This window comes from Spea bombifrons, chromosome 2 (assembly GCF_027358695.1).
Source record: "Spea bombifrons isolate aSpeBom1 chromosome 2, aSpeBom1.2.pri, whole genome shotgun sequence".
Taxonomy (NCBI): Eukaryota; Metazoa; Chordata; class Amphibia; order Anura; family Pelobatidae; genus Spea; species Spea bombifrons.
The window spans coordinates 21143783-21156806 of NC_071088.1; the positions used below are offsets into that span (position 1 = coordinate 21143783).

At 39.7% G+C, this 13024-nt stretch overlaps 1 protein-coding gene and 4 non-coding genes across 5 annotated transcripts; all 5 read right to left on the reverse strand.

Moving 5' to 3' along the window:
- Positions 1 to 9800: 9800 nt before the first annotated feature.
- On the reverse strand, positions 9801 to 12706 carry RPL23A (ribosomal protein L23a). Its single transcript, XM_053457068.1, has 5 exons — positions 12587 to 12706; positions 11757 to 11937; positions 10741 to 10917; positions 10483 to 10552; positions 9801 to 9867 (listed from the first exon to the last, which is right to left on the reverse strand). The coding sequence occupies exons 1-5, from the start codon at positions 12609 to 12611 to the stop codon at positions 9853 to 9855; spliced, it is 468 nt and encodes a 155-aa protein (XP_053313043.1). The 5' UTR covers positions 12612 to 12706; the 3' UTR covers positions 9801 to 9852.
- On the reverse strand, positions 9951 to 10014 carry LOC128476016 (small nucleolar RNA SNORD42). The gene has a single exon (XR_008347045.1). It is a non-coding gene; the product is annotated as a small nucleolar RNA SNORD42 (small nucleolar RNA).
- Positions 10626 to 10694, reverse strand: LOC128476015 (small nucleolar RNA SNORD42). The gene has a single exon (XR_008347044.1). It is a non-coding gene; the product is annotated as a small nucleolar RNA SNORD42 (small nucleolar RNA).
- On the reverse strand, positions 11505 to 11578 carry LOC128476026 (small nucleolar RNA Z17). The gene has a single exon (XR_008347055.1). It is a non-coding gene; the product is annotated as a small nucleolar RNA Z17 (small nucleolar RNA).
- On the reverse strand, positions 12267 to 12335 carry LOC128476027 (small nucleolar RNA Z17). The gene has a single exon (XR_008347056.1). It is a non-coding gene; the product is annotated as a small nucleolar RNA Z17 (small nucleolar RNA).
- Positions 12707 to 13024: the final 318 nt, after the last annotated feature.

The window sequence follows — 13024 nt, forward strand, 5'->3', positions numbered from 1 at the left end:
GGAGGCTAAGTTGTGTTGTAGCGAATGATTGATGCAAAAGGAGACACAATTACTGCGGGGTTTACAGTAACTAGTACACAACACATGAGAGGAATGGAGGGGTTAATGAATTACAAAAGCCACAGACCAGAAAAGGTGTAAACCAAGAAATGTTCAGCCATTAAGGGCAGGCTAAGGTCTATTAATAAAGTGAACGGGTATAAGCCATTGGGCTCCTTTAACTGGGGACACATATAGTAAAGTGTAGAAGAGGGCTTTGACTTGGGTATTTTTATAGGCTTCTGTGGGTAAAGCAGCCATATGTTAATACTTACTGTAAAGGGTTCTAGGGACATAATTTCCAATGCTCTGGGTATGTGTACTAGGCGTATGCATTTGGATTGGTACACATTTTAATTTTAACCAAATTTGCAAATTTCGTTAGTTCATACAAATGTCTGAAAATGAGCAGGGACCCCCAACGAAACAAGCAAAAACAAAGCAGAGAGCTCAGAATTATTTTTTTCTCATGCTCTCTCACACTCTCTCTCATGCCCCCCTTTTGCTCTTCTGTGTTTTTTCCTGGTCTACTTCTCCCTGCTATCCCCTACGTTAAACTAGCAGAGGGCGCCTCCGCAAAGAAGTGACAACGAATTTAATTTCCAAATTGAAAAAGCCCTCCGAATTTCTCCTGAACCAAAAGAGCAGGAACCGACAATCAATGTCAGAAAACAAATAGACCAAAGTTGAAACAAGACATTTATCCGAATCATGTTTAGTCCATTACCACAAGTCTAATGTTTACGGTTTCATTTACCGTATTCTTCTATTCTATTGCTATTTTCCTCCATAGGGCTCACCTTGACCAGTCCCACATCATCAAAAGTTTTACCACGACTCTTAATACATAATAAATAATAATTCCATATGTCCCCTTCTCCTTCTGTGATGTCCCGCTTTCCTAGGGGCTCAGAATGTTTTCTGCATATGAGTGTATCACTATACACCCTACTGCCCTAAACATCAAAATCGTTTATGGACACAAAAGAAAGTTTATTTACTAAGGTACGCGTAGGAGCCTTTAATTTCACTTTAAATGCCTTACTTTGGTACCTAGATATCTATCAATAGTCATTTAAATCTTAGCAAACCTCACCCTCTCATAGTCACACCCCTAAAACAAAAGTGTCCCACTTTGGCCGTAATTATGGCTACACCTATCAATAATTATGTGTATAAGCCCATAGCTGGCATTTTACTTTTATCATGGGTCCTCCTAGGTCATCACCTCTCAGCAGGCAATTTCCACCAGTTTGCACTTATCTCAAGGGAAACAATGATTAAAGATATGAATGGGATTTTGCATTGTGTGGTTTCGTTGCTACTTAGCCAGAGCTTTTACTAAAGCTATTGTAACTTAAATGTCCAGTTGATTTTATAAAGAACCTGATAAAGTGCCTGTTATACAATAAGTAGTTAGCACTCATTAATGAATCGTATAATCTTCTCGCTAACTATCCGGCTGCTGGATACACGTCAGCACTCTACACATCGTTACAGCATTACAAGCTTAACAATATTCAAAATTAAGAATAACATGAAGACATGTATGACATCATGATGAAGAAGGGGGACCTTGCTCATTTAATCTTAATGAGGATTTTGATAGAATTTGAGGGATTGCGTGGGCAAGGATGATATGACTAAATGCCATGGAACTCTCAAGCATGGGGGAAACAAATTGTATATAATTACATGAATTAGATGTGAAGCTGTAAGGAAGCATAAACAGAGGCTTATATTGGCTGCCTGAAGGCCTTGACAAATATTGACAGCAGGTAGGAAGGGTTTTGTTGGGCGCGTCAGAAAACCAATACTGCTTAAAACTCATGTCATGTTGCCAAAAATATGGACATCATTTCTTCAATCCTCAAGATCCCTTTTTTAATCAGCACATTTCTTATAAGAAAAATAGCTATTTCAAAATTATAAAAAATGATAACCTAGATCAATTACGTTCAGATAAAGTCTCACTTTCTATAACAAAAGGTACTTAGCTTTATGAAAATTAATAAAGTTAACTATTTAAATTAAGCGGCTAAACAGATATGTCATTTCTATGCAAGCAACCGTTATTGATTTATATGGGACCATTACGCTATGCAGTGCTGTATATTGAGTATATAATAGTATATAATAAGTAGGGCATCACACAACAATTGTGGCATACAAAACAAAAGGTGAGTAGCGTCTTGTTCAAGTGAGCTTACAACACCTGATTTCCTAGTAGGTAATAGTCTTCTCCCTCTTTATAATCTCAAACACACGCAATCCCTTTGTATTCTGATGAAACAGATCTGTTGTGATGAGATTGTTTACAGACCTACAGACAGAAATCAGCGTTGTCTCTCAACCAAGTGTGTTGTCGCTTTAAGAACTAAATGACATCATCAGTTATTAGCAGGTAAGTATGAGATAAGTGTAAGTCCCAAATAAACAGAAACTTGCAGGACTTTCAGAAGCAGTAACTAATTGTTTATCGGTATGTCTAAACACCTCTGCTACTTAAATGGTACACTCCACCCATCATCTGCACTTTAAGGCATTTGATAAGCGAGTGTCGCCTTTAAATGCATGGAGCAATTCATCAGCATGGGCTTAGGGGTCCTCAGACATTGGCTTGCTGATGATCTATTGATAGCAAAGACTGCCTTGGATTCATCTCTGCAGTGTAGACAAGTATTGTGATGATGTATAAAATAAAAACAAATCCTTATAATGTAAATGTAAATTGTATTGTATTGTGTGCAGGATGGGTGCTCATGTGTTATCAGAGCGGACACGTGGCATTACTAGAAAATTCCCCCAGGCCCCCCAACTTCAAAAGCTAGTCTGTTCCATCATTGCCCCCCACACAACATATACACACAAAATAATTACACTGGACTTTCCAGATTTCCAAGCAGACTGTTTCTGGCTCAGTATATAGTGATAGGAGTTATGCTGTAGCATATCTGTTCAGTAAATGTTATTTATTTAAACTTATTTCATTTATTTATGTTTATTTTTTTCAAATTTCTTCCCAACATTCATTTGGGGAGTGCCAAATACTCTAGGTATGCCCCCTGTTATACATAGGGTGCACAAGTCAGGAACTGTTACATTACTGCAGAAATGTACCCTGTGATGTTAGACTAATTTGTAGCTATCAACAGATAAATAATAATGGTTTCCTCCTCTCTGCTTAAGCCATAAACACGCATGATGTGTATCTGTACTTTGCTTCCAAACAATGTCCATAACATTCCAATCATGCTTGGCTTCAAAGCAACACATCAGCTGATCTCCTGCAGGGCTGGTAAGTGACAGGAGTATTTATCAATTGTGCAATAATACATTATGAAAGGCTCAAGGTGTGTCTGTGACTGGAAAGAAATATGCACCTGTATTTGACAGTGACAGTAGTGCCACCTGGTGGTAAATTGGAAAAATACATATTTCACCTTGCATTATCTTGATACCATGTTTAAACTAAGGAAACAAATGGAAACATAGAATCTGACCATTATCTGTCTGTATAAGTATATATTGCATATTTTTCTGTGATTATATTTGGGGGAAAAACGCCAGATATCTGCACTATAAATGTCTCCCCCAAAAAGATCACATTGTGGAGTGGTTCACAGTGTGCACATCTGATTTATTTTTTGGACCAAAGTGCCATCTAGCGGTTAAAAGGAGGAATGCAGCATATTGTGTGGCTCTGCAGAGAGTTCAACAAAGGTGTACCTGCATACCTGAGAGTTTGCTGCAGAGAATAACATTTCAGCTCCCTGACTTTACTGCATTACAAAGGGGCAAATCTATCAGGGATTTGCTGCATTCAACGGTCTCGCAAAATCTGTGAAGGAGGCAGCGAGCAAATGGATGAATTGGACAGCAAAGAGTTACGGGAAGGATATGGGCTAATGTGAGTATTCAGCCTGCACAATCCATTATTAAACATATATATATATATATATATATATATACATATATATATATATATATATATATATATATATATATATATATATAAAATAACAATTACATATATATAGAAATAGCTTTAAGTTGCCACCATGTGAACTGGACCGAATGTGTATTTATGTGTATAAATGAGAACCCTTTGGAATTACTAGCAATTATGTATAAATTGGTCTTAAACTATGATGTGATCTTTATCTGAGTTATACTAATGAACAAACACAATCTTGCTCTTGTTGGGAGGGGGAAATGACCATGGACAGGGAGTGGGTCATGTCTAAACACCGCTCTTGCGACCCAGAGGTAATGGGCCATGACAGGAAGAATTCCCAGATATGCTCATCAGCCACAATGATGTCGTCAGTGGCCTCTGTTTTTTGATTGCCCCCCAGGCCAGCAACTGCCAGCCCTCCCCACACACATGGCCCAAACCACAAATAGGCATACTAGCTTTATATTTGACATATATAAGCAATAACAATATAAAAATGGGGGATGGGTATGCCTACAGAACTACGTTCTCATGTCAAGAACAAAGAGGGTTATGAATAAAATGTGATTCTTGGGCAAAGCAGTAAAATTTGGTCACTTTTCAAAGTTTGCACCATAATTAATGTGTGTACATAATCCCCAATATGTTACTCATGTGATCTCAAAGGTGGTATACCAGGTAAACTGTTTATGAACAATTTTGAAGTTTATGCAATTTTCATTATGCAGAAAATCATTAATTTAGGGGGGAAATCAACATTGCGCACATCATATTTAATGGGTACTTAATGGTTTACTTAATGCTTTACTGGATATCCTGTAATTCTATCCAGATATGATTATCAACCATCCTCTTCTGTCTTCTAATCAGTTCACTGGTGTAATTAATCAACTTAATGGAATCCTCCGTGTTTCAGAGTAATTATTTACGGTGTACAATCCATCCCGAATCCTGGGGATTGGCAGAATATTGGCACATGCAACGCTGCTTGTCTGAAGATGAGGGGATGTTGCTTGATTGACTAATGTAGGTCGTCTTTGGAGCTTTACAGGTAGGAAAAGATATGGCAGGTGTCTTGTCAGCATGCAAAGGATGTGACTTCACAGGCTTATGGCAATCATCAGGCTTACACATATGTTGGATGCACAAGGTAGCTGTTTCTGAACTGGAATGCATTGTGATCCTTTGGGAATATCCATGAGAATCGATTGGTCCAGCTACATGTGACGGGGCAATGAGAGGTTGAGCGCAGGTGTTCAACATGGTTGAACAAGAGTCTTGAGAAGATCCATGTGGTCTGCATTCTGTTTGGTAACAATGAGAGCAAAGGGAATGAAGCCATAGAGGTTCGTTGCTGATGTGAGAGGGTCCTTTCCCAGTATTAGTATGAGTTTTGGTGGAGGAACACTGATCATTGCTCTCCACGTTTGATGAATAGTGAATGTGTTTCTGTGCTGCGTTCTTGAATTTGCCGCACTTTGCACAATTCTCGGTGGCCTGCTTTATCATCTCTGCGATCATGTTACTGGGTTTCATATGGTCAGCCATTTTGGTCTGAATGGGTGGGAGTCCTGCAGATATTGTTTTGTCAGGTAGAAGGAGATTGTCATGGAATGGATGACCAACCGATGGTACAAGGTGTTGTCTTGGCTGGGTGTTAGTGAACTGTTCTCAAAGGTATGGCTGGAATGTTAATCCCTGCAGGAAAAAATAATTATAATTATAATGGTTTTTTGGATGGAATTAAGAAATAATCATAAATTAAATCAACGCTTCAATATTAACATAAATTCTTAGCAACAATGCTTGGGTTGAATGTCTTCTATAATGAGCTAAAGTTCCTCCATTCCTGCCACAAAAGAGGACATGTTTTGGAAAGATTTGCGCTCTTCCCTCATATTTCCTAATTTTAGTACCTGGTACAGAAGAACTGAGTTTATAACCAAACACATAAGTCCCCAACAACTCTAAGGACCAGGAGAATTTAATTCTGTGCCGACAGACCACTTTGATCTCCTGCAAGAGATCAAATGATAGTAACCCCCCCCCCCGTGATGTACAATATAAAAGGGAGCTGCATGCCCCCTGCAATGATGGATAAAAGGGAGGACTGCGGCACGGAGGGGATGGCACGTGACGCTACCTTTGGTTAGGCCTAGAGCAACCGTGAAGGTAAATACATCACTGGTGACCCCAAGGAACTTTCTTCATTGAGCATCAAAGTGGGAGGTGGTGAGAAGGCCTCCCAAACCCCTTCCCAAGCACAACAGCTAATGAAAATGTACATCATATTAAAGGGGTAATCAAACTATATGTAGACCGGTTCAGATTACAGCATGCAAATTACATGCATGATTTTATTTTTATACTGGCTCCTGACGCAGGGATCCTTCTCATTTCAGTTACGCTGAGGGTTTACCACATAACTCATGTCTCCAGTTAAACTCGCAATGATTTAACTGCAGCTCAACTTGCCGTAAAATGGAATAGGCCTGGCCGAAAACGAGACAAAAGTCGCTTGGCTGTACTTGTCCCCCCTGAGCCAAAAGGTGCCAGCCCTCTCCTGGTAACATTCTGAACCCATAGACCACATTTATAACGCACCCATGCATATAATAAGGTAAAATGCGAGACACCCAATATATATCCACCTACGTTTAGTTTGAGATCTATCCTGACGACCCCCGTTATTTCAATGGGCTGTCAGCACGTCTGTATGCGAAATCTTAAAGCCACAGGCAAGTACTTATTTGTTATTGAGGTTATGAATGTGAACTGCCTCTGATTTATTAAGATTATGGGCCACACATGGGTGCTGCTTTTGTAAATCACAAAGAAGACCACTACGTACAATACCTGAAACTACAAATGTAAATAACACGCAGCCTAGACGGTTTCATCAGCCCTCCCTATGAATTATTAGGCAGAATAATTTGGAGACCCAAGATTTGGATTTCTTTTTATTGCCCAATAATGTATCCATGTAGTCTAGGCCCTGCTGATGTTCTTCTTACCTGGGGGGGTCACAATCTCTGTTGATTATATTGTGTTTGGCAATGTTGCTCAGTATTCTGATTCTAGAACATTGTCAGTTGGCCTCATCCATTTAGTTTCCTACCAAGCCTCACCTAGACCTGTAACTCAGTTTCCTAACATGACAGACACATTGTCCCGTATCAAACAGCTCGCAATGTACTTTAAGGGAATGAATATAATGTATACAGTGATGCACGTTAGCATTAACAAAACCTGCTTCTCTCACTTTGTTACGATGAGCTTCCTTTACCTGTAGAAACCATCATTGATCATCATGAAATAACAGACCCACCAGCATTTAATAAAGTATGTATTCAAAGTGAAAGTGTCATGATTTTAGTTTTATATTTAATGTACAAGGTAATAGAACTGAGTTTTTGTTGAACCCTTTCTTTCAATAAACATTTAACAGGTAATCTGGGGGCTGCTAAAGTAATATTATGGTTTATTTACTGTGCTCAAAAACCACATTCAACTAGGTATGTTCCTCTGTACACTTTAATTAATCAGGGTCTGCCTAAGTGATTAAGACAGAGCCATTTTATTGCTTACACAAGGCAGTAGTATAACGAGTTGGGGCGTTTAGGAGACTGGACAAAAATCCTAAAGCAGTGATTACGTATTAAGATGCTGTTCTGCGAAAACATGCAAAGATTACCAATGTTTTTTTTTTTTAAATAAAATCTAAATGTATTTTTAATCTGATGGGAATAACAGAAAAACAAGCAGTGCTCCCCTTGTAGAAAGGGGCCCTTCGCACTCCATTTTCACTAATAAGTACCCTGTTGACTGGAACTTGTATTTAATATAACCCCAAGCTTGTATCTTTTAGATAGAGAACGTACCATATAGATGTCCCTCAAAGTACAGCTTGTCCTTGTACCACATCTGCACTCCCTCAGGTGGCAAGCAGACTGCCAGTTGTCACATCTAATGTTGGCCATGACATCACCTTTATAGCATCATAGAAGGTTGTTCCCTTTTAAAGGGGCAGTACCTCAACACCAGAGATAGTCTTGTTTCAAACAAATTTTCAGCAGGCAGCCAGCCCCCTTTTTATACCTGCTCTCAAGCAGGAACGCTTTTTTACCACCAGTATTTGCTGCCATTTGGACGGGGTTACAATTACCATGCAAAGCTACAGCTCTACTGCTGGCTATGCATCATGGCACGTATAGCTCATGTGTGGATAACAGCAAGACGTATGCACTTTATATAACATTGGAAACCCAAATGCAATTACCCATTTCTAACATATTCCAGAATTATAACCTGCAGATTAAACCTCCTGCTGCTCCTCCAGGCATCTGTGGAAGGAGGGATGCCAGTATTATACAGCACATGGCTAAAAAAACAGGAATCCACTAGGTCATTCGAATTCACTATAATTCTTTAGTTTTTTTTTGCAGGCAATATACACTCGCAAAATAAAGACTTAATACAGAGTGTGTATGTGTGTATGTATATGTATGTGTATGTGTATGTATATATATATGTATATATATATATATGCAGCTGACGTACTGCAGGTTTTCCTATTGAATACATAGCATTTCCATGAAGTTATGACATTTTATGATGGACTGAATCCTAAATGGCAAATAGTTAACGGCTGAAGGCAAGAAATCACCTTTAACCTTGACTCCTGGCATAAAGATTTCCCTCTTATTTGCTAGAACTTTTCAAGGGTAAATTATTAAATTTCAGCAAAACTTTACAAATGTTCCCTTATACAAGTTAGAAGCCTTTCAGATTCATGCAATTTGTAGCAGAGCAGGTGTGTGTGTGTGTGTGTGTGTGTGTAATATATATTATATATGCATCTGAAACAACGATGTGCTGCTATCGCTTAACGGTAGAAAGAGATGCAAGCGATAGCCTAGAATGCTACAGAATCTGCAATGGCGGATGTAACAAGCATCGGGAACACTTCTGCCAAGCAAACTGGTTTTGTATAGACACTTAAAAACCTAAAAAGACAGCAGATAACCATTAGGCCCATCCAGTTTGCCCGACGTGAGTACTTTCCTTAGTACCTGTCCTTATCCCTCTCCCATGCTTTCTTAAATGTCTTTACTGTATTAACATCTACCACTTCTGCTGGAAGGCTATTCCATGCATCCACTACCCTTTCTGTAAAGTATATTTCCTAATGTTACCATTAACCCTTTGCCCCTCTAGTTTATGACTACGTCCTCTTGTTTTGGTATTTCTCCTTTTAAATAAACACTCTTCCTTTATGTTTTTAAATGTTTCCATCATATACCCCGTCAAGTCTTTCTTCCAGGCTATATATATATATTAAGATCATTTAACCTGTCCTGGTAAGGTTTATCCTGTAATCCATGAACCATTTTCGTAGCCCTTCTCTGAACTTTCTCCAACATTTCTATATCCTTCTGGAGATACGGTCTCCAGTGCTGTACACAATACTCCAAGTGAGGTCTCATCAGTACTCTGTACAACGTCACGAGCTCTTCCCTCTCGCTATACAATCAAGCATTCTGCTAGCGTGTCCTGCTGCTCTACTGCATTTTCTACCTACCTTTAAATCCTCAGAAATAATTACCCCTAAATCCCTTTCCTCGTACGTTGAGGTTAGGACCACTAAACCAAGAAGTAATAATCATATATACTGTAGGCAGTTTAATAGTAGCAGTGATAATGAAAACATTCTGTATTCGAGTCCACGCTCTCTTGCGCTCCCTTTTTTATTAGCAATGTAGAAATGGTAAACAAAACTCAAAAAATACACAACACATTTCCATTTATTTTTTTTTTTTTTTATTAGCTTCTGTACAGTTGTTGCCACTGCAGGTTTAGATGATGCCAATCTGTAAAGGAAGGAAAAACATTATGAACATATGTTCCTAACAGGTAAGAGCAGCCAATATTGGATGTTCCCAAGCTGTAAAATGTGCATCAGTGGTTCCTTTGAACTCATCAATGTAGTCAGACAAAATAATTTCCATCATTTGCACACTTACCCCTAACATTATTTAAACCTAGAAAGGCTTTTATATAAAGAATATATATATTAACAGCATTACCATGCCATCAGTTCCACAAAGGGATATTTGGTTTCAGTCAGGAAGGTGGCCCAAAGAATATTCATGCAAAGCACACCCATAATATAAATATATATATATATAAAAAAAACTATTTAAAAAGCAGTCTGCTTGCCTGCTCACAACATTAGAGAACTTATTTGAAATACTTATTTTGTTTCAGCCGCAACACTGAGAATAGAACAAAGGGCCATGACTTGCATACTAACTGAAGCTATTAGTAGAACATTAGATGCCTACATGTTAACCGAATGCAAAGTTTGCACTTTCCTTGTCTTGGGAAGGTTTTTATAGACTGATCTAAATCAATCAATTTGGGGACCAGCAAACTCGGAAGTAGTAAATCCCCCCCCACCCCAGATATAGTCAGTAGCCCATTACCTTGTTAGCTACATCCAATGCATCATAATCAGGAGCAAGGCGTACATATGCCTTCTTCTCACCATCAGGCCTGAGGGGGAAAATAAAATAAATAAAATAAGAACTCTGGAAGGGTTTCAGCAATCTTGTGCTCGTCTCCTATCATGCATCAGTGGTTCCTTTGAAAACATCACAAAACTCAGACAAAAATAAAAGTTTTCCATCATGTGCATACACATAACAATACAAAGTGTCTGGCTTTGCGCATAAACTACTCACCTGATCAGGGTGTTTACTTTAGCAACATCTATATCATACAGTTTCTTCACCGCCTGCTTGATTTGGTGTTTGTTGGCTTTGACATCCACGATGAATACGAGGGTGTTATTATCCTCAATTTTCTTCATGGCTGACTCGGTGGTCAGTGGGAACTTAATGATGGCATAGTGGTCAAGCCTTAAAATAATAAAAAAAAAAGTTTACAATCTCGAATATTGTCTATCTTTATTCAGAAAGCTACCCCTTAAGAACCCTCAAGTACAGCAATACACAACATACACACTAAATTGACATTTTGGGTAGGAAGTGGGATTTCGTAGCTAGAATCCTAGTACCTTTTATGATCTCTGAATGCCGCATTTTACAGCAATGCTCTAAATACGATCCAAAAGGACTTTAATCTCCAAGAAAAGTTTGCTTTAATTTTCAGGGTGCTGCCCGAAGCCACAATACCCTTAAACATGTTGTACCCCACAATACACATTAGCTGGTCATTACTCGGCTCTGACAGATATACCTTAAGTACAACAGCAATGCCCACAATGACAGTTACACGTCTAGTCCCAGAACGGGCTAATAAGGCAAACTGGGCAGCCTTAGAATTCAAGCTAAATGTCTTTGGTTTTAATATCTGGCATGATGTTGACGTGTAATTCGCGCTGATACATACCAGGATCAAACGACACATGAAACGGTATGACAAAGCCATGTTCTCTAAAACCAACACAATTACACAAATCACTGTCCATGGCTGTGAAACCCGAAGTACATCAGTGTCACATGAAGTACAATCACAGGCATTCAGGCTTTGATCGCTTTAACAAACATCATCTGTACTCCGAGATCTCACAGAAACTTCCATGGACTGAAATATCCTGTAACACAATCTTGGTCATTCTAGTCATTAGCACAGCATACGGCTGTGAATGCAGACTACCGCTCAGGACAAGGACCCCAGAAACTCCTTCAGGAGACCCTGATCTCCTCCTGGTAAATAAAATATGCCGGGCACGTACTTGTTCCTGGTAGGAGCGCTTTTTCTTGGGTACTTGGGTTGCCTCCTCAATCTCAAGGTTTTGGGCCTCCTAAAAGTGGGGGTCGTGCGGATCTTCTTCTTCTTGTGACTGTGGACTCCTTTCAAAACAGCCTTTTTGGCCTTGAGAGCCTTAGACTTTGCTTCAGTCTTGGCAGGGACAGCTAAGAAAGACAGCAAAAAAAATCATGTGCAAGTGTTACCTAAAGACATACTTTAACATTAATACACAACAAAGGGCGTGATGTGTAATACAGCAACACGAATGATCAAAGCAAGCATTCAACAGGCAGCAAGTATATCGCATGTGGGAAGCCATGATCACAATACCCATTAATAGTACATGTAACCGCTATCGACATATATATATATATATATCGTGACACATCGATTATGGCTGAAGTACCAGGAGGAGCATTATGCTCAGCAAGTTACTTGTCAAAGTGGGTATTGGCCGGCCACGCACACGGAGGCCTAGCTGCACTGAGGGCCCGGTGCATCAGTAGTAAAAAGTTGGAATCACGGATTTCATACTTTGATCGCTTTAAACATCACGTACACCGGGGTCCCCCACGCGCGTTCCCGCATGGAATCCACAGCTACAACCCTGCATCACCGCCACGCACGGTATGAGTCTCGCCACACGCGGGCACCGCTCGCCGGCCTCCCTGGGTATTAGGGCTTACAATGCGCAGAAACAGCGCGTAACCGGCACAGCGCGGCCTCTGCCCTTTGCGGGTGCCTTCCCTTTACAACAAAGCGTTCCACCTCAGGAACTGCGCTAACTACAACACTTATTCTCCCGCAGCTCACCTTCCTTCTTCGCCTTCGGAGCCATCTTGGGTAGAAAAGGAAGTGCGAGGGGTTTCTCACGCAATATCACAGGGGCTCTTTCCGGAAATCTCGCGAAGGCTCCTCTTACGGATTGGGCAATGGCTCACGGGATTTGTAGTCCTGGTAGGCGGAACTGTCACGACGAGTGGCTCTGTAAATGATGCCGTCGTAACATATGCAGCAATTAAATGCATTTTACAGAAGAGATAATATTTCGTCACTCCTTCATCCTTTTTCAGTGGCTACTGTTTGTTGTGTGTGATATGTTTTTAGTTTAGGAAAATAATGAGGTTTCTGAAAACATTGGTTATACCGGGCATTGGGCAAACAGGACATACATATTACATCACATAACTATTTGGATCCAGAATTCATGAATAAAGGGACACTTTGGGTGATAGCTGAGAAGTCCTTTTT

Coding starts and splice junctions, on each gene's coding strand:
- RPL23A (XM_053457068.1), bottom strand. CDS start 12,611: ATGGCTCCGAAGGCGAAGAAGGAAG. Junction 11,938..12,586: donor TCCGAAGGCGAAGAAGGAAG/GTGAGCTGCGGG, acceptor TGTCTTTCTTAG/CTGTCCCTGCCAAGACTGAA. Junction 10,553..10,740: donor AAAGTAAACACCCTGATCAG/GTGAGTAGTTTA, acceptor TTTCCCCCTCAG/GCCTGATGGTGAGAAGAAGG.